Source organism: Acanthaster planci, linkage group LG12, assembly GCF_054643075.1.
Source record: "Acanthaster planci isolate LZ-2023a linkage group LG12, COTS_SCS, whole genome shotgun sequence".
In the NCBI taxonomy this organism is placed as follows: domain Eukaryota; kingdom Metazoa; phylum Echinodermata; class Asteroidea; order Valvatida; family Acanthasteridae; genus Acanthaster; species Acanthaster planci.
In genome coordinates this window covers 3,559,989-3,581,942 of record NC_141788.1, presented here as the reverse complement: position 1 = coordinate 3,581,942, position 21,954 = coordinate 3,559,989, and the positions used below count along the sequence as shown (strand labels likewise).

General features: G+C 42.5%; 1 protein-coding gene and 1 non-coding gene across 3 annotated transcripts in view; one reads left to right on the top strand and one right to left on the bottom strand.

The window, feature by feature from the left end:
* LOC110977465 (GTP-binding protein Di-Ras2-like) overlaps window positions 1–21,954 on the bottom strand; it is a 47,390-nt gene that overhangs the window by 3,290 nt on the left and 22,146 nt on the right. The window contains exon 1 of one of the 2 annotated variants that reach the window (XM_022231642.2): window positions 20,023–20,227. The exons of the other annotated variant lie outside the window; for it this stretch is intronic. Within the exon in view, the coding sequence (XP_022087334.1) occupies window positions 20,023–20,142 (120 nt within the window). The 5' untranslated portion in view covers window positions 20,143–20,227. Of the gene's footprint in view, window positions 1–20,022; window positions 20,228–21,954 lie in introns of those variants that run through there. 2 annotated transcript variants of the gene reach the window in all.
* On the top strand, window positions 20,479–20,551 carry Trnar-ccg (transfer RNA arginine (anticodon CCG)). Its single transcript has one exon. It is a non-coding gene; the product is annotated as a tRNA-Arg (tRNA).

Below are 21,954 nucleotides of genomic sequence, written 5' to 3'. Positions count from 1 at the left end.
AAAACAGGACAGAGTGAGAGGTTCGGGCGAAGAAAGGGGAAGCTACGACTTCATAGTGGACATATCCACTAGGGGAAAGCAGAACTATAGAAAATAGATACGTTGCGTGGGACATGGGCCATAAAGAAATGATGTCGGGGCTTTGTTGCTAAACAGCACTTTATACCGAGTGTTCACCGTTTCAATAAACCTTGATGAAAGCCTGAAAGGATGTCTGAACCAGGGCAGATTTCTCCTGGGGGGGGTACACAGTTTGTATCATCCTGCTATCCACCATTACGATTTGTTCTTCATAGACAACTTTTCATTGACCAGGGGTGACGTTCATAAACTTTGATAAAGCTGTATACACGCGGAAGCAATAAAGTCATCAATCTTCTGATGAAACAATATTCCTCCTTTACTCTCAAAAAGTGGCCTAAAAGCTATAAACTTCGAAAATGATAGATGGGAAATGTGCAACATCAGCTTGAAACTGTTGCGTCAAGCAAACCAATGAGCCTTTCTGCTTAACTAAAGCCACATAAAACACAGTCGTCATCGTCGCGGTATAGAGGTTCGTTGGAGATTTGCATTGTGGGCAACGTTCATTGTGGGGCCGATTGTGTGATTTCATCACATTTACATCAACCCACCCCTCTCCCCCTCTGCCTGCGAGTGTTCCATTCTCCACCCGCCTCTGCCTACGAGGGTCTAGTGGCTTTGTCTGATTAATGCCCCTATACGAGCAGATGGCCTCCTGTCACCCCACTCAACGCTACAGACGCACAGCCACTAATCCTGTCGCATTTTCGACCTCTCCTCGTTCTGTAAACCCGCTGCTGCCAACGGTTGCCCAGAAACCGCTGACCGACTTTTCGGCGGGGACATGAAAAGGCAGGGTTATCTTGGCCTAAAGGGCGGAAGTGAAATTTTGCCAGTGCCTCTAGGAGAGAGGGGGTAGAGAGAGAGACTGCGGCGGTGTTACCAGGATTACGGGGGAAATGGAAAGGCAAACCAAAGTAAGAGCATGCTTTGGTTGAGTGATCAATAGCATACGTAAACCGGTTTTGTTTATCTGACCATGGAGGAATAAATCATGGCCTGACCATGTCTCACTGCATTTTCAGTGATTTACTGAGATAATTTCCATACGTGCACCCTTAATTCCCGAACGAGGACATAGTGAACATCTTAATTGAACAGGGTAAATCCCATCAAAAGCCTCTGGCTTTGTCAAGAGAGATGGTCCCTGGTTTGGCGCGTAACTGACGTCACATCCTCTTTAGACACGTATAGATCTGCATACTGGCATACCCCCTCCCCCTCGAGCGACGCAAAGAGAAAGGTGCACAGCGCGTACGTAATACTCCCCGCTCGTAACAGCAGGCCCGATCCCTGGCACCATACTACACACGCAGTCCTGGGGCGAACGGTAAGTGCTAATCAATACGGCATCATGCACAGCGTGTGCATAATCATCATGGCAAGGTTTATTTTGCATTACCGCTGTCAGCACACAGCAACTAGAAAATGATACATACAGTTGTCAGTTTGCGCATAAGAAACAAACCCAAATGATATTCGATGTCACCAGTTTAAAACACACAATTGGCTCAGAATAACGGTCAACATCGCAGTAAAGCTTTCAAAATACCAGAGACGTAAATCACACCTCTAGAATACCCTCTAAGTGTTTACGCGGAAGTCAAAGTTACGTCATGAAGTATTACATATACACTCATTACGCTCATTAATGCGCAGAGCCAGCTAACGACATATTTGCCTTGGAGTTCCGTCGTTTGATTCAGCCACACACAATTAGTTACCCTGAAATCAGGCGTGCATGCAAAGCACATACATACGCACGGGGAATAAAATAAGCACACTGAGCGCGAGGAACGAGGCCGAATAAAAATAAGGTCCGCGATGTGAATGATTATTCTCCAGAATACGCAAGTCTCATCATTACCTATAGCGTAGGAGATGAACAGGCGGGAATCATTATATTGACTCGCCGAGGGGTTTTAATCAAACCGCAACTCTGCGTCCGGGGACTTTTGGGGGGGGGACTTGCGGCCAGTCAAGGAAGTATACACAGACTAAGCCAAGGAGAAACAATCTGAAATGCTACCACCCAAGGGTTCTCTTCGTCGCCCACCTGTCTTTTTAGCTCTGCTCAACGTTGGCCAATCAGCTCACGCGTACTGTTCACATTTGTTTTGACAGGGCCCACGCTGATGTCTCAGCAGAGGGTATTGGCTCACATTTCACAAAAACAAGACTATTAAACCGCACGGCTTGATCGTTCCCAGGAGTGTCCTGTTAAAGCTCACAAAGCCAAAGCTCCATCAGGGAGACTGCATCGTCATTTCATGAACATCAACCTTGTTTCCTGGGCCCACACAGTGATATCAGAATAAAATTCTTTTGTGGAATGGCTTTCCTACTCAAATTTTACGATCCAGGTAAGTACACCCCATGAAAATGGCGAGCCCTACACCTTGTGGGTGTTTTTCCTTGAAATCACATTTTAGAGGGCAAGATACTCAACCTTTAAGTGATTTTTTTCCCGTTGTATAACACAAGTCAGGGTAATACATGTACGTACCAAACTGCAAATGAAAATTTAAAATGTGCTGTCAGCACTCTCCATTCCGAGCACGAAATTCTATTGCCAGGACCTGGCAGAGTCTAAAATGAGATTATCAGTCCCCAGGCTACCGTCCTATCAACTCTCTCCCACCCAGCCAGATTAGACGGGACCTCAGTCAAAATGGCTTCAGGTAGGATGAGACGCCGTAGGCAGGTTAAGACGCTCGGATTAAGCGATCAGGAGATATGCAGATCTTCGGTACAATTTCTTGCTGAGCCGGGTAAATTAAAATGCCAACAAGAACAGTTCTCTTGTCGCCCGGCTTGGCACGTCAACAGACGCGTTGCTATTGCGTTAGTATACTCTCTACCATGTTCGATCAACTGTAGTGTTCTGGGGGGTACACGTGCTGCACTCCGGGCGTTTTGTAACCACAATATGTTCAGCTGTCAAACTTAAGAACAAATTCACAGTCATTTCCCGTGCACGCGTGATTTGCAATAGATGCTCCATTTAATACCAGGATCAGCTACGATAATACGCGCCATCTAAGCCGGATCTGACTTCTGGAGAAAAAAAACAGCTGTACCTCATCTGTCACATTCTCGTCAACATTTTCCAGCTTTTCACATTCCAAATAATATCTATATTTTAACTGAAACAAAGGACAGTGTTCGACGGGTGAAAATGGAACACAGACATGACAGAAATGAGTGCAGCCTGTCATTAACCCTAACACTCCTCAGTCCTCCAACAGGTGAAGGATTGAGGAGGGTTAGGGTTAATAATTGTACTAAGGTGGAACCCAACAGTCACATAATCATCGGAGATAGTAGCAACTTGAGTGCAGCGACTTGCCATTACGGCAATTAAAATTTCATGAACTTCCCGCCTAAAAATGCACCTCGACTCGGCACGGCAGTCAACCGCACATGTACCTAATTAAGAAAGATTAAAAGATCCTGACAGTCTGGTTGCCCGGGTGAACGCGCGTGGAGACATCAACTTTGACAAACGCTAGCGGGCCTTAGTTCCAACGTTTAAACAAGTGCTTCATAAATAATCCTGACGTTAAGACAACATTCCTCTTCCATTTATACCGACATTTCGAAGGCAAGCTAAAGCAATGGGGACACGGGGAAACAGCCGAGGCATCAACCCTACCATCAAGAGTTCTCAAAATGCATATTCATTAAGCAATTAATCGATCGATCGCAAAATAAGGAAGTAGCGAGGTTTTATTTCAGTCGATTATGTCTCAATATTATTTCCTTTTCTGCGTCATCACATTTGCTCAGATAAAAAGGGGTGAAATACGTGTCGTGCGGGGTTGATTATGTGACTAACACTCAAATTAATAATTCAGGGTTTCGTTCTCTGAAGAGATGACCGTGTGCTTCGCGTGATTAATTTTTTTTTCTGGACATTCTGTTGATTCGCTTCTAATCATCCAACCATCCGATTACCGCCCACGCTATATACCACTCGCTTGATTAGGGCTCTGAAAACTCTGCAATCTCATGTCACCACTAGGCTTGAGTCGATATTCACGCAAGTGTTACAGAAAGATATTTAACAGTGTTCTAAAAACTCTAAACGATTCACAGTTGAATTTATGCTATCTGCTTACAAGAACAAAATACCGGCGATAGTGAAACATTCCAGATCAGGAAAATACGGGTGCGAACACAACACACGACAGACTCTTTAGCGAAGGCTGTGATGTATCTTATCGGTATGTACAAGGACGTTATTAGTAGTTGAAAACTTCAGACAGGATGCCCATCCGCTCAATAAATTTGATATCTCGGCACCAAAACCACGCGACATCCGAAATGAAAGAGTGCTAAGTTATTTTCGGCTATTAGTTGTGAGCCCAAAACAGTATAGCTTTGGCACACTGATGTAATATTGTATTTGAGGGCTGACTTTAAATTAAGACAACAACACCTGAAATGGTCGATGCGAGAAAAAACGTTGACCGTTCTCTAAAACACTTCATCAATGCACGTACACCGAAACCGGCTTTTCAGTTGATTTCAGGTTCAAAATGCCATGTCACGGTGTAGCACACGAGCGAAGTAATTCCATCAACTGCAAGATAAGCATCAACGATTTGAGATGATACTTACCCGAAAAAAGGCGATGTTTCACCCGAAACGTCAAAATTCCCCGCGAATTCGGATGTTTTCGTCTGAGTCGTTCGATAGGCTAATTTAGACTGCGGCTGTATCACCGATTGCGAGAGCCGAGGTGCGTAATGATGACAGCGACGACGCAGAGGATGCTATGTGTGCGCTCGCTGATGACGGAGAAAGCAGAGGTAGGGACAGTAAGTTGGCATCCGATGACGCTCGCTGGTCGATGTGAGAGCATTGTGAAGATTCAGACTCGATATATAGGCGGGTGAACCGAGTCCCTAACGCGCTCGTCACTAGCGGCCAGTAGGCTATAATACAGGGACAGCCCCGACAACATGCGTGGACGGACAATGACTCAGTCGAGAGTGGGCCGCGTCGTTTACTGTATTCATGAGCTTGAAAAGAAGAGAGTTTAATGCAATGCCACGGCGCACGATGGAAACTGCAGAAGGAACAACTTGCTTGTGGAATAAATTTGGGTAATTTGGCATGATCTTCAGCGGGGATGATGACAAGACTGACAGTGTTAGTTATCTTTAACATGTCTATTGCATTAGACACTGTTTCCAAGAGAGCCATACGGCACTTTATAAAGCAATTACACTTTCAACAAACGGATACTCGTCTCGGTGCAGAGGTGGGCTTCTAAGAGAATAATCAGGTTTTTGGGATAGATGCCTGTGTTGGTTTTAAGAAAAGACTTCTCTGACGGCTGTAAATTTGCTGAAACTACAGCAGTTATTTTAAATGTGCTGGTCGATTTCTAATTCTTTATATCTAACCTATCCCTGACCCCTTCTGTCGAGTGAGAAGACTGAATTGATGTTTTAACGAGATGTTCAGCTACTGGTGTTGAAATCACGGCAAGTACTAAGCAGATGCAACTAATTACGTGATTTGTGTACATTTCTGTTCATACCCAAATCTAAATTTGAACACTGCAGAGCGTAGTCAAAGAAATTGCACTGTCTAAACTTACATAATACACTGAAAAACCCGGAGAGTTAAATTTAACATCCCCGGTGTTATCGGAGGACTACAACAGCACTTTTCACTGGTGTTAAACATTTTGGTGTTATTTGGTGTTACTTTTACCACCCTCTAGTGCACTGCAACACTTATAGGTGTGTAAAGTAACACTATATGTGTTAATGTATCACACTATGGTGTGGTCATCTGATAACACCCAAAAGTGTCGAGTTTAACACCACAGTGTTTGCAGTGTACAATTTACACTACTTGTGGTACTCAGTGTTTCCACCATATGGCATAATTAACTCGAGGAAGCAAATATATTTGTTATATCTCATTCAAACAAACAAACAAACAAACAAACACCCCCCTCAAAAAAAATCAATAGCTTACTTCCAAACGTCATACTCCCAAACCCAGGGGCACATTTTGCAGGAGATCCCTTAACTGATCATGCCGTAGTGGTTGGTTTTGAAGCTGCGCGCGCACAATTTCATTTCATTCAATCAAGGCAATCGGATCCGTCGGAACATCAAGTTTGTGTGTAAAGCGACAATGGGGAAGGACCCCACTCTTCGACTGACGGGCTTGGCATCATCAAAAGGATTCTAAACTCGCCTGGCCGACTGACGTCAAGAAGTTGTAGAATAGAGAAACACTGCATAGAACCAACCGCGAGAACACTATCTTTGAAAAATAAAGATTTCGATTTTGGGGGGGAGGGTACCTTTAATCAAACAAAAAACAATTCTAATAATAACGAGAGGCCGGGCAGTCCGATAGTTGTGTCCGGTATCTGGGGGCGAATCGAACCGAGGCCAAAAACAACATTTCCTGTGAAATCCACACAACCCTAGGATGTCAACAAAGACCTGTTTTTCCAGTCTGGGGAATAACGTTATGCATGTCTTCGCTTTTCCTTGACATTTTTATCAGGTCGAAAATAAAGACTCACATGCTTCTAGGAAAAATATTACCGTAAATTGGAAGGAAATTCTTATGTCGACATTAAAGTTGGACATTAATAGGCCTGCATATTTTCGTTTGTCACATCCTCGGTCTGAAGAAGTCACAAAAGTTGTTTACTACTGATCTTCGAAGGACAGAGCCGAAAGTCTTTCTTTCATTATGTCAGGGGCCTTCATGAATCATTCAAATAAACAACTGCGCACAAAGTAGAAGGAAGTAAAACTTCCGTCTTATAGAATGTTCCTCTTCAAAGAAAAAAATCACAAATACATGGGAACTCGTGTAACGCTTCTTCTAATTCGACCTTGTGCGCGCGTTGTATGAACGTTTATCATTTGAGTTGTGGTCGAAATCGTTACACCAGTAGCCGTTATATGTGTGAGTCCCATAGTAAATCATACCATTTTAGTAATTTTGTTTTTCTCTAAAGTGTTTGCAATCACGTCTCACTGCAACAATGGGATCATTACTGAGCATTCATTCGTAATTACCCCATTCGCGAGCAATGTTTACTTTGCCCGTGTTCACGCGCAAAGAATAGATAAATGTCCAAGTTAGCGCAATGACGCATTACTAGTGCACTGCAGTCCTGCTTGTAAATACGGGCGATTCACGAGAGTGCACCTCCGAGAGTTTGCAGCGCGTTGACCAATCAACGTGTACAAAATCTGTCGACCTTTTCCAAACGCACACTGTGGGTCGACAGATACTGTGTATCGGTAGGAATTCCTCTTGCTAACGGTCTCTGCATGTCCAAAAACAGTGATTTTGGGCTCACAATTTGAACAGAAGAAACTGTGCACTTAATCATGTCTTCCCTGGATGACATCATAGTAATAGCGCCCTCAGTTGTCAAGGAAAGTATGGGCAATTTTGAGTGCACTTTTCAAGACATTTAAACTGAAAGAGGTGCCAAAATAGTTTTCAAACATTGAAGAAAAAAAGTTGCAAACATGGTGTCTGTGAAAAATCCATTGCTGCTATACCCTTTGAGTCAAGTGAAGTTGCAGAGGCTGGACATCTATTCTTCGAATCCCGCCCAAATTTTCTCAACTTCCTTTGACGGGATATCAAAGGCACGCAGTATTTTCCGTTTCGTCGTTGAGCAGTCTGTATCTGGGGATTATGGCAAGACGAGGCTGATCGCAGGGCTTGACCGGCACTGAACTTGAGCGTGCGGTCTGCACGTCACTTTCCCCTCTGCTCTATCTTCCATGACAATAAGCCGATAAGCCTATGAGTTATTCAACGCAAATAAGGTACCCACTGATGTAGTACTGGTATAGTGATGTCCCATCGATCGTCACTTAATCAGCGAGACTCATAATGCACGAACCCTTCTGTCTACCCCTTGTGCTTTTTCTCTTTGGAAGGAATCTGGACATAAAACCCATACAGCACCAGGGAGTCGTGCTACCCGCAATGCCTCACCAGCCGGGGAAGAGGACACGTATCAGCCTGCGCCGCCAAGATTGATCAACATTTCCGCTACGCAAGTGCACTGCGCTTGAAAACACGTCAACAAACTGTCTTTTACAGGCACACTCGAATATTTACGAAAGACTACGGACTAGTGTACAAAAAAGAAAAATGACTGTCTCCATCTCAGGAAAAGACACACTTGAAAGACACCACTTGAGATATATCACGAATCGTGCGATACACTTCACTGGCTACAACAGCACCTGCGCGATTCCCATAAGATGCACACGCCAAGCACAAAAATAGACTTCTTAGATCGCCCACTCGAACAGGCTTCTGGAATTCATATTGTAAATCTACACTTATAATTATTTTTGAATGAATATTTATAGCTATACAGCATATCTCCGAATGCGCAAAGAACGCATGTTGCATGAGCAAATATAAAGCTACTAGGTGAGTGACGACCATTACTCGATCCTGGTCGATTTTCCCTGGTAAACTGTTCACAGACAATACCCCCGAATACCAGGCAAAATCGACTAGCGGTTGACAAAATTTTGGTCGTCGCCCGGATTCGCCTTGTGCTTGTCATAAGGCATTTTGCATTGCTCTCAACGCTGTATATCTAATTCATCTTGAAACAAAATAAAACTACCCCTTTTTAATTACTCAAATCAACAACTTTCATCAAAAATCCAAGACGTACTTAAACTGCATCTTATGTCCACCAAAATTTGTAAAGTTGACGAGTTGGAGGAAAATGCCATTGGGCCAGGCGCATTAAGACGGCTCCGCAGTCGACTGTGCGATTCTATTCAGAATGTTCATCTAGTTTTCTAAGTTCCAAGCTCAGTTTTTCAGCATGCTTTGTTGTTGGGCGAACTATTGGTATAAATCATAACATTGTCCATGGCGGTGTCTTCAAATATTTTTCAGTCCACTGTTGGCTGACGGTTTTCCACAGTAATCGTGGTTTTCCGGATAATAAAGATGGAGCACTCTGCATTATATATAATTTACCCCCCCCCCAACCGCTTTCAGGGGATTGAGTCACTGACAATTTAAAACACTGAAGTAGGAGCATATTGCGAAAGAAAAGTTTTGTACATCCCTTCATTATCAAGCTATCCACATTGAAAGCCTTATTCGTGGATCTCCTCACCGCTTTCCTATAAACTTGCCAATTACAGCAATGCACTCCGCAATAATCTTTCAATAAAACTGCGGGAGGGTGGTTCATGCCTTTCGCTTGATCATTGTCAATAATGGTGATGACCACCGCACCGCAGAACTCATTGTTCCAATAAGTCAAAACACCTGTCTCAGTGACTGCGGTCTGCGGGAGTCAGTGTGTTTCCAAGAACCTCCAACGCTCTTGACCTTATATTTGCAATAGAGCGATGCGCTTTATGATAGAGCGTGGTGTGAAACACAAACCGGCGGACCCTATCGAGGGAGGGCGTCGTGAATGGGGCGATCACAGAGACACCTGTGCGCGGAGGAGATGCACTATGCGACGGACGGGATCGGTTACATCTCGGTGAAGGAGGAGAGGGTGTTAGACCGGGGGCTCCCAGGACGGTGACACACTGTGGAACGAGCGTGTGATAAAAGCAATGACGGCGATGGAGTGGATCGGGGCAGAGAATGACGGAGCGTCTTAGGTTACAGTCATGGCTCCTGTGAGGGAGGGTCAATGGCTAGTCGACCTTGTTTCTTAATGAACCAGGCGATTAGGATCATGAATCTACGGTCATGGACATATTGCCACTGATACCACGAGACTCCTATCGTGCCTCAGAAATCAAGCATATTCCACTGTAATGGTGAAAAACAAATTCCCTCAAATACATTTCTAGTAAATAGAGCGGTTTTTTACAATTTAGAAAAGACAGGTATGAATATGCAACTTTGAGGAACTGATTGTTGATTACATAGGCGATTTGCAACTGAAATTAGACCAATTGTACCCACTAAGTCGTGTGGCCTTTAGTGAGTATCAAACATCAACAAATATGGTGTACTCCTAGAGCAAAGTGTGGCATACGCGTAATTTAACAAGACTAATTACAAGCCAACAGTCGGTAAATTACGCAGACTACTGATGTGCTGAGTACTGTACCGAAAACCGGCTTAATTTTTGCTAAACAACTCCTACAACACACTTTGCCATAGGAGGACGCCATGTTTGTTGTTGCTTGATACCCACTACAGGTCACGTAACTTAGCGGGCGCAATCGGGCTATGGAAACAAATACATAACAAACCAACAGGCCACTACATGTACATGGACGCATGCGCATTTCCTCGTTACATGAGCAAAGAAAGTGAAGAAGATAAATGAAGATGAGGCGATACATGAGCTTTGTGCCGTATTTTGATATAAAGGAAACTGTGGGGTACAATCCAGTGATGCCACTGCACGTGCACAAACGATGCAAGCATACTTGACTGATTGCAATAGCGACTACTGGTTTCAATAATCGCTCCTCAGTAAAATGGCTTTAAGTTAAACAACAAAGCAATTCAAGAAGAAACTAAGTTTCATTCAGACAATAAACGTTAGTATCCAATTAACGAGGTGGCTTGGCAACAGGGCAAAGATCACCCGAAAACTCCAAGGTACAACGGCTTCCTTGACTGAGTTCAAAAGTCACCAACAGCAAGCAAGCCTTCAGTATCAGAGGAGGAGATGTTGGGCAACGAATCAAAAGCCGTTCATGGCTGAGATCGACACGTGCTGCCGCCGTAATGCGTCTCGCGCGCAGATTTCGAAGAAGGCTTCAGCAGCTGACGATGGGAAGCCTGGAACGAGACGGGGATTTCTATTCATCGCTAATTGTTGAAGGTGTCAAGCGCACGTGCAACCTCTTACTGCCGGACCGGGTGCGGATAGCATGCCCTGCCAGTTGCATCACGGCGAAGACACTCTGGCAATCCAAAATCCCGTCTCGGGTACCAGTATCCAGATAAATCATGAAAGCCATACAAACCTACTGTGGTGTACCTGCAGCTGTGGTACACTTGATTAAGGCAGACAGTGTCCAAACAACAACCTACGGTATTATGGGGTACTGAAAGGTACCAACAACTCCAAATACATGATAAGAAGGCCCCAAAGCACGAATGTGCAGAGCTCCACCGTCACCGCAATGAAAAGAAGCGCGCATCTGCTCCACCGGAAATTCCACACAAGCTTTAACATGGGGAAATTACCACAAAGATAGCCAATTTTTACACTAAATTACTTGTATCTTCAACTTGAAAACGGACAGTCGCACAAATCTGGGGGTTACAGATTATGAAAGTTCATTCTCCTAGCTTTAAGTCCTTATATGTCTGGCTTGAAAAAGCAGAAAAACCACTGATCATTTTTGTCTCGCAAACGTGAGGTTTGAGTCAATTGCCTATGGAGAGGAACGAAATATGACCATTTGTGACAGACCTTTGGCTGTTTATCTCAACGTAACTTGAGAACCCAAGGTCAGAGCACGCTGGGGGTTGCGGTTTTGGAAAGATGAAATTTTCTGTCCACTCATATAAGGGTCGATTTGTTTGGCTATAAGCCACTGATAATTTTTTTGTCAATTTTTTTTTATTTAATGACTGGATTTCCTGCAGAGGTCAGCAATGTGAGTCACGTGACGTAAGCTCACCTTGCGTTGCATCGCGCAACACACTGGCCTTATTCCCGCTGTCTTTGGACAGAGCATAGACAGAGCTACCTCCTTCTGGATCTATAACTGCTTTTTGCTTGCGTTCAGTCCTTACTGAGTTCACCGAAAAGGATTGTTTGTTAGGGTCTTTTGGGATCATTTTCGTGGATTTCGAGACATCGTGCGAATTTCGGCCGTTCCACTGTCCCCGCGTGTACCACCGTACGTACGTATGTGTATGTACATGTGTGTGCACTGATTTCGTTGCCTTTTTCAGGTTTGACGTTGCATTTTTCAGGCCCATGATGCTCGTTTTTGTTTACTGAATAGCAAAATGTGGGAATAAAAAGACACATTAAAAAACCAGTAGGTGATCCACTGATAATATTCAGATAACTCAATATTATGCAGACTCCATAAAGACTAATGAAAGCCATGTTTGATTCAATATTTCGTTCTTTATTCAGAACATCTTCAGGAATGCTTCATTCAATATTTCGTTCTTTATTCAGAACATCTTCAGGAATGCTTCATTCCTGAAGATGTTCTGAATAAAGAACAAAATATTGAATCAAACATGGCTTTCATTAGTCTTTATGGAGTCTGCATAATATTGAGTTAAAAAGACACATTCGTTCATGATTCACCGTTTATGGAGAAATGATTTAGAAAAATCTTGTCCTGATCATGAGAACATGCATAACCTTTGCATTAGAAGCCTACAACAATATTTAAATGTTTATCTGTATTTTGTACCTGTAAAACTATACTTTTACAGTGTTGCATATGTTTAGGACATGATGGGAACTTGTTACAAATGTTAGGAATCCATGTAGACCTAGTAGTGTGGATATCATCAAAATTCAAAATTGAAAAACTGTAGTCTACATGCAAGCCGTGAAAACAAGCAAAAGCAAAGTAATATTAGTTCATTTAGGATTTAGGATGAAGTGAAAAACCGTGACAGCAAAACAAATTATGGAGGTACGTTAGAAACTAGAATGAACCATGGAGGAATGAATAAATATACTATTAAAACAAACAGCAAAATTGTAATTTTTTGCATGGAACTCAAACTTACATGTAGGCGTACAAACCGGTAAATTCTGTATGCCTGTGTATTTCACAAGAAGTTGTGATGTAATCTTATGGTTATTAAGGTTAGTTGTTGTGGTTGTTGTTGTTGTTGTGGTTGTGGTGGTAGTGGTGGTAGTGGTGGTTGTTGTGGTTGTCGTGGTTGTTGCGGTTGTTGTTGTGGTTGTTGTGGTTGTCGTGGTTGTTGTGGTTGTTGTGGTTGTTGTTGTTGTGGTTGTGGTGGTTGTGGCGGTTGTTGCGGTTGTTGTTGGTCAGGTTGTTGTGCTTGTTGTGGTTGTTGTTGTGGTTGTTGTGGTTGTGGTTGTCGTGGTTGTTGTGGTTTTTGTGGTTGTGATTGTTGTGGTCGTGGTTGTTGTTGTGGTTGTTGTTGTTGCGGTGGTTGTATTGCTTGTGGTGTTTATTGTGGTTGTCGTGGTTGTTGCTGTTGTTGTGCAGACCGGCCAAAAAGAAGGCATTAGCAAAGGGCGCTGTTCAATCAGCAGTGTCGAAAACCAGTCAGTTGTTTGCTCGACAAATAAACTGTATCCACTGAACGTTAATTTGGAGTATAAAACAGAAAACATTGTTGTGTTTGGCTTAGTACATTTTATTGGCTGGGACAAGTGTTTTTATGAATAGCTGCCAATCAATGAAATAATGAAGCTTCCTGAACATTTCATCGTGACATCGGGGGAAGAAACAATTCAGGAATCTCTACATATACAAAGGAAAATGAATGTTTCCAACGGGACGATCAAGTCCAGGAACCACGGAGCGTGGGGGAATACCCAACAGTGTTCCTCATCTAAAATCCAGGTATAGCTGGGGGCTCCTTTTACATCCTGGTTTGGAGGGTTTCTTTTATTTTTAATGACGATCATGAAAGCACCCCTGCCGACTTTTCTAGAGGAAGGTAACTGGCTATTTATATCGACAGAGCAGATCGTGACCTGGTCGCTCGTAAAATAAAAGCAATTGTGAAACGCACAGCTCTTCTTCCATTTTATCATCCTCGTTAAAAGGGGTTGGGCTGAATTTCGATTTCGTGTAAGCACAGCTTCAGCCTATATCATGGAGGCTGTCAAACAACAAACAATGTGCACAACAAAACCAAGGCCAAATTCACGAGGGAAAGCAACAGCTTGCCCATGCAGTGATGTAAGTTACAGCCTTATTTTTCTGCCATGACAAGGACAACTTTCTACTGTTTCGCAACACTGTAAAAACTTGGCCAGGATTGTCAGGAAAGGTCGTGGCATCTAGCAAATTAAAAAAAACAAACGTTGTGTTAATTTGGAAAACCTGACGTCTGATTCAAGTGGAGGATAATTTAAATGAAACTGCGCTTTCTTTCGAACAAGTAAATCTCCTTCCAGTGGAAAATAATCTTAAAATGAAACCTGACATCTTAAAGTATCGTCTGGTCCACTAGATATAGAACCATATACAGGAAATTAACAAGGTAGTATTAAGATGTAAAGCTTAAAAAAGGTTTTTAAGGATAAAAGGGGGATGAAAATCACCAATTTTCTACAAAACTCTAACTTGGAACTCTTCCACTGTTAATGGTTTATCATTTCGTTGTAGATGAGCGCTTTGCTCCCCCCAGATATTTTTGTCGTAGTCGTCGAAAAAAATACTTTCCTCTTGAAAAAATCCTGGCAAGGAAATTACTGTGGAACATTAAAAGCTGGGCGGGAGACAAAGAGGATGAAAAAAGGGAAAGACAATACATCTGTCATCTGTATGTCAACAAAACAAGTATCTGTTTTGAAAGGAAAATTTGTCTTCAAAATAAACGAATGGAGTATACGGCGAGTAAAATTGACATTTATTTCCGAAATAGAGATTAGAAATAAAGATATCTCAATTAAAAATAGAAATATCTCCATCAGAAATAGAGATACATCTCTAGCGCTACCTCTGTTTCTAATAGGGATATCTCTTTTAGAAACAGAGATGTCGCTATTAATAATAGAGCTATCTCTTTTTCACGATTAAATGTTAACTTTGCACGTCTAGAAATTGAGATGTATCTGTTTCGGGATTAACTGTTAACTTTGCACGCCATAATTAACACGAAAAAATGAACTACGAAAAACAAGAAAGAACACGTCCTAGAGGACTTGGCAGTTTGGTGGGGTTTTTTTTGGTTAAGTATTTTTGAAGAAGTATTTTGAAAGTTGTTCCTATTATTTTTAGTTGATTGTGATTTCGAATCTTCCCTTTAAGGCAGCCATACAAACTGTTTTGTACCTTTTTACTTCGAGACGATTTACCAGCAGTGAAGAAAACCGCACCCCTCCGCACGGGTCTTGGGAAAACATGTGGCTCGGAAGTCGTCACATTCAAAAACGTGTTGTAATAACGAGAGTGCTTTCAAATGGAGCTAATGAGATCCCAATCACAATCAGCGTCACCTGGGGACGAATCCAAGGTGTACAAGATTTTTGTATCGATACACAGCATTTTGTGCGCCCGCGTTTTCCATAGAGCCGAAAGTTCTAGCGTTACAAACAGTACTGAAGGCCGAGCTCACATTGTCAGTTCCAGCTGGTTACTGTTGTTTTGATGATTTTTTTAATTGGGACTGCGGATGTTTTTTGGGGGGAAGTTGATTTTTTTTGGGGGGGGGCAGATCTGTTGAGAGTGTCTGTGTGTAATCAGAGTACACTGAAATGATTCTAGTCAATTCACAATTGCTAAACAGGAACAACACGCTGGATATGGAATGAAGGCTTGCAATGGATTCAACACTGGCTCGGCAGCAAACAACAGGTACATAAAGGCCGTGTTGTTTCACACGGATCTGGATCATGATCAGCGATCCGTCGTTGGTTTACGGAAACCAGTGGATGGTGCGATCCAGCGTTAGGATCACTGATCGACATCCAGATCCACGTGAAACAAACAGTCCCGTGGTTGTGCAGCATATTATGTAGAAAGATGAAGCCTTCGTAAAACCCTTCCAAGACGTGATTTGAGAGTGAATTTGCAGGTTCCAGAACTAATGACAAACAGTTCCTAGCCCACAATCTTTGCAGTCCGGTATGTACGGCCTTTTAATTTCATAAATACAGTTGTAAAGTTCGCCCCTTCCTCGGTGATCCTCACACTTCCCAAATGTAGTTTCAATTAACTAACAACCGTAAATCCTCAAGACAAAATCCCTGGAACAAAACAAAATAAAGAGTGAAAATATTCACTTGAACTATGAGTCACTTTATAATCACACCACTTTGATGGTCACGGGGTTCGAGTCCAAGGTTTAAGGTTCGATACACGGGTGATCGAAGGGTCTGAGGTTCGAATTCAGCTGCTGGCTGTGCATGTGACCCTCTAGCTCTTCACCCTAGGGCTGTGAATGTGTAATGGGGAGCAGCCTGCCAGACAAAGGGGAAGTAATTATTCTGTTTCAAATCAGGAACACTGTACAAAAAACTAATCTGCTGGATGGTGCATGCATTAGACTGCCTTTGGCAGGTTTTTTTAAATAATATATGTGTACTTGTATGTTCTAATTTCATTCCTGTCCATATAAGGACTCTACGTTAAAGAATACAGCTCCGAATCCGAAGTCTGGGTTTCCAGATGCTTGTAGCGTACGGCAGTGACGTAGCGCGAGACTGCGTTGGACGTGTTTGGAGTTTCCGCTTACAGCACACAATGGCTGAATAGACTTAGTGCAGAATAGGACTGACGTATGCACGCACGCCGCATCAAGGCCCTCCAGCGATAAGATGCGAGCATCGGTTGAGCCGTTAAGACAGCGTTTAGAAAATGCGTCGGCGCTCTCAACAAAAACACTACATTAAATTAAACAAAAGAAACCGCAAAATAGCCGAGGAAAGAAAATTGGCTATTTCGGGATCCGAGTTTGAATACCTGGTGGGGGTATTTCCTGATAATCGTAGGCGATTCGATGTTTACGTTTAGATCTGACGAAAATTCTAAGTTAGTATCTAACCCGTAGGGTTAGTCTACTTTTACATGCGAGTGCATGCGGTTCTTGGCGAAAATTCGACACGAAGACCACATTTTGTTCATTTTTGTGGGGGAGGAGTTGGTAAGGATTAGTAAGTTCCTTGTTTATCCACAGCGCTGCTAACTACTCATTTACAGATATCAATGTTGCGTCACGACTGCCGTTGTTCATCATGTGTGTGATGCTCAAAGAAGAATAATTGTATTTCTTAACCATCACATCACAGAATATTTTCTGCCTCTGGGTTTGGGTTTCCATCAATTTTGAAGAAAACTAGAGAGAAAACAGAATAATGGCAGATCTGGTCAAAATTGGCAGTCGGGACAGAATGGCTAACCCACGATAGGAACACCTGTGAATTGTGAGGTGAAATTTATTATACCGAAGTACAGCAGACGGACAACTGTCTTGCAACACTTCTAAAATCCTGCAAATAAGAATTTGCTGGTTTTGATTAGCTTGAGTCTATCTACTTCATTGGCGTTTTACCTGCATGGTCCGGTTAGAGGTCACTGCTGTGAATAGAGACGTTGATAATGCGAAGTGGACAGAAAGAATCACCTAGAGCAACTCATTCCTGGTGCACTTATGGTCCCTGAAACTATAAATACGCACTTCATTAACTTTGTGATCCACTGTATGTTGCTCCTGGGCATGGCTGTTACTTCAACCGAAAACCCATACATCAGAGGTCCCCTCGGATGTTATTAATAGAGGCATCACTCTATATTTAGTGTTCTTTTTCTAGATTTGTGTAAATCGTAGACGATGTAAGCTCACACCAGTCTTTTCTGCCGAGACTCAACGCAATGTTTATCAAAGCTGTATACGCCAGGTTACTAGACAACTCGTACAGGCGGAAACTTAAACCATACTACTGCCATGCAGGCTCCAATTCCCAACTCGTTTTTGCCGCTTGATATCTGTGTAGCTTAAATGACGCCTTCAATTGTTGCAATACAGGTGTATATTTCTCTCCAAGGGGCAACGGGTGCTCTTTTACTATTCAGACTTGAAGGGCTTTTGTGAATTTCCCGTGAAGAAAATAGGACCTCAGTTTCATGACGGGGTAAAAAAAGTTTCCAAGACACTCGGTTTCATGACCGGGTAAAAAAAAAGTTCCGAAGACAACGTTGGGTGCGACATTTGAATGTACTACTCAGCTCAGGGATGTTAGCATAAATCTTTGACCTGATCAAATGGATTATTATTTTTATTACTCATACCTGATTTGCAGACAGCTGCACCTAGATACCCAAACAAAAATGGCAGATACCATGATCCATTTTCCGGTTTTATTACCCGAAAATATGACAAATTCTCACACAACCGTGATCCTTTTGTCAGGGAGGTACAGTTTTTTTCTGTGTAAGCGCAGAGAGAAATTACACCAACAGATCTGTTTTGCACGCAAACAGCATTTTCCTGTGATCAGATTTACGTGGGAAAAAATACCTCTTGTTCTGCCAGTTCTATTCTGTGCTGAAAACGGGGTATCCCGTTCCTGTACACCGCACGCTTGTAATACTTTTATGGTATTCCTACTCAGGGAAATAAGTAGAATGTATATTTTGGAATTACACGGTATTGCTGTGTAAAGCTAGCAGCAAATAATACCAAAAATGCTGATGTTCACTTGTCAGATAAACTGCCACGCACAAAAACGGCCTGTTGTCAGTTAATCGGTTTTTATGCGTGGTTTAAGTTACGTACTGCGCCAATCTGCGTGTCTATGTCGAGATTCCACGGTTTAATATGTACCTGATTATTCATGGACCCATGCTATAGAATGCACGTCATGTAAGATAGACAGGAGGATGGAATGGGACATAAAACAGCCGCCATCATAGTAAACATACCGATGACAATCGCTAGTCAGTCACCGCGGCCGCTGACCTCACGATTTGTCGGTGGTACCGATGTGTGAATACGAATATTACAATTCACTTGCAGTGCCCACCTCCTCGCGAAGTGAATTTAGAAGTTGCCAATCACATTGGTGGAACATGGTAACCAGGTGCACGAACTGTCATTTTTTCAATGGGGGCGCTGTTCTCTACAACCGGATACATTTTGAGACCTGATCGTTCAGACGCAGATAGAGAGGGGCACGTGACCGAGTACAAATTGCCATAGAGGGCGCTAATCATTCCACCCGTGCTCCAATACACTCACCTTCGCTTTGCACCGTTCCAGTTCTCGGCCAAAGGATGGCAACTTATTAATGAAACTGCAATAAATTATGACACTGAGGATTTATAATGGCGCAGTTCCTGCCACCTATACTGTCTCCACGTACGTCTGAAATGCGTCACAAAACACATGGGACACTTATGAAGATTTGGTTGGCTCTACGGGGTATCCATGCGTTTGGACAAAAATCCGTAAAAAAATTGACAGTGAAATGGGCTTGGCTGATATGTACGAAATTACGTAAGTCAATACATGTCCCAATAACTCAGTGACAAATACTATTTTCCTCTTTGTTAGTCGCATAATTAAAAAAGCAACATTGTTGTTTAATTCAATTCGCAATTTTAAAGATTTAATTCCCCTGTGAATTAGACAAGAAGATGGCTAACATTTTCAAAACAAGGAAACCATGTTGCCTTTAATTTTTTGCGAAATTACACAAGTGAACCAGATGTCTCTGTTCGGTACAATCTAGAAACTGGTGCAAATTTATTGTACGCCCATCCCGAGTTGATTTGCCTGTGAATGGAATCCATTCAGTAGATAATTAACTCAGGAGCGAGAACAATAATTTTTTGCAAGAGTCAATATTGTGCGAACAGCTCCCCGTTAATAAGGTCTACTGAGGGAAAAATTCCCTGTCTTTTCTTAAAATTTTTTTCTTTTCTTTAAATGTCGACAGAATTTTCTACGTATTTCCCAACAACATCGGTAAATGTTTCTCAGTCCTGAATTCGTGTCTTTCCAGCATTTCTGTAATGACTGACTTTTATTGAGATGATATATGATGAGAAAAGTGGAGTCAGGATGCAACATTTTTTCCTAGTCTTGTTTTGCAGGTGTGTCTTTGTACAAGAATATCGCTGTCAACATCACGTTTCATCATGAATTGAATTTATCCAGACTCAGAATAAGCATGTGGATTCACGCACTACGTAACTGGTGTTCCCGTGAAGGCCTACAGGTACAAGACCGAAAGTAGCCGCCCACGTTTTGCAGCGGGGTCGACAACATTTCCAATCGGGATCTTACCTGGTTAGAAGCATTGGCTAGCGAGATGAAAGCCCTGACAGCAAAGAGTTTGCTCCAAGCAACGCGTAGACGCATAAATCTCTCCATGATATCTTGGGATGACATCGTGCTCCCGGACATGGTGTCTTCTATCTTTCCAAATCTCAACACAGCATGCGTGCAGAAAAGCTTGTTTTTCAATATGGCGCCACGATTTTGGATTTGAGCTGTTCTTTTCCCACAAGGTGGATTTGAATTTGAATTTGGTTAAAATTGCAATTTAAACTAAGAGGTTAAATTGTCTCACGATGTCTCCAGGTAATTTTTTTACTACTATAATTGGATCTGGAAAATGCACAAATATCTGGTGCCTTTAACAGGAACTGTGCACTAAAAATTTTTAGATGAGTCAACTTTGCAACAAGCGCAGATGGAGACGAGTTGAGCTGGGCTCAAATGCGTTAACTTAGAGAAGTTGGCCCTGTGGCCTAATGGATAAGGCGTCAGCCTCCGGAGCTGAAGACTGTGGGTTCGAGTCCCACCAGGGTCGAAATTCTCTTTTTGTCCCTATGCTCTGAGAAAATCAAACAAATTTTAAACAACTTTCAACGGCCTGAAATATGTGAACCAAAAAAGAAATGTATATTCACAGTCTTTACAATACCGAATGCACTGAGATTGGGTCATTACCAACTACTGGGACCTTATAAAACAGTTTCAGACGCAGTTGAAATAACTTGGTGGCGTTGAAGGTAACGGAGAGTCCCGTGCACTGTTGACACATCGCACTATGCTTCATCACTTACGTCGTCTGCCCATTGTATACAGGCCACCAAGCAAACACTAGGGGGAACTGATCAATTTAAATATCCATCCAGCGTAAAAAAAAAGAGATAAAGCATTCAACTTTGTGACGGAATGGGGCGTTTGAGTAACTTTTAATAAAGCTATTGATAAAAAGATATCACTACATGTTCATTTGCTTATAAAAATTGACCCAGAAAGAACGCAAGGAATGATCGACATCGCTGGGTAATTTGATAACAGACCTAGAAGATGATGGTGCATTTAGTGCCATCACGTATGCATAGCACCCTGTTTGGTTTACATAAGCGGGAATACATTAAAGGCGAACGGGCAAATGTCTCGGCGTTGTGCCTACGATTCCACACTCTGGCTGTCATCGACCGCTCCTTTCACAGTCGATTTCTCGAATTTTGTTTGGACAAACACCTCCGTACCCCAAAGAGAAGTTTGTCAGATGTTTACCAAAAGGTCTCGCATTTTGGTTCACTGCATAGCAGAGTGCAGAGGATGGGAGCATCGGGAAAAGAAAGGGTTTCAGAAACCAAGACCGCGACGCTTGCAACCAAACAAGGCGTGCACACTTTCGCCAACTTCAGAAATGAAATAGCCGTCGTGCTTCGTCACCTGTTTAGGCCACGTCATATCAGTTGCCATCTCAATAATGCATGCTTGTTCATTAAGTATTTTGCATACCCACTCTAAAGGTGAACAGCACAACCGCAGTTTGAAATCAATCTATCGATTCGTAGAAATGTACCTTCTTGCTGCATTCCTCGAGAATGTCATTCAACTATAGAAAATCACTCGAAGCAATTATATTCCCATGTTAACTGTTGACATCATGACTCCTCTAGACGCACATTACACCCTCGAAAGGCGAATGCCCCCGATTGTGGTTGTTAAATGTTAAATGCGGCGATAGCCTCGATCTTCCTAACATGAATGGCATTTTGTGTCTTCACTACAATTAAGTCAGGGAAACCCAATCGCGAAAAAAATTCTTGATTTGGATCATAGACAAAAAACTTGAATTCCAATGCCCTCATCAAGAAAAAAATGCAGATTACAAGACATTCAAGACGCCTATGTGGATGGAAACGGAAACAACTCAATTTGATGTAGTTTACAGTGAGAGGCTGCTGAAAA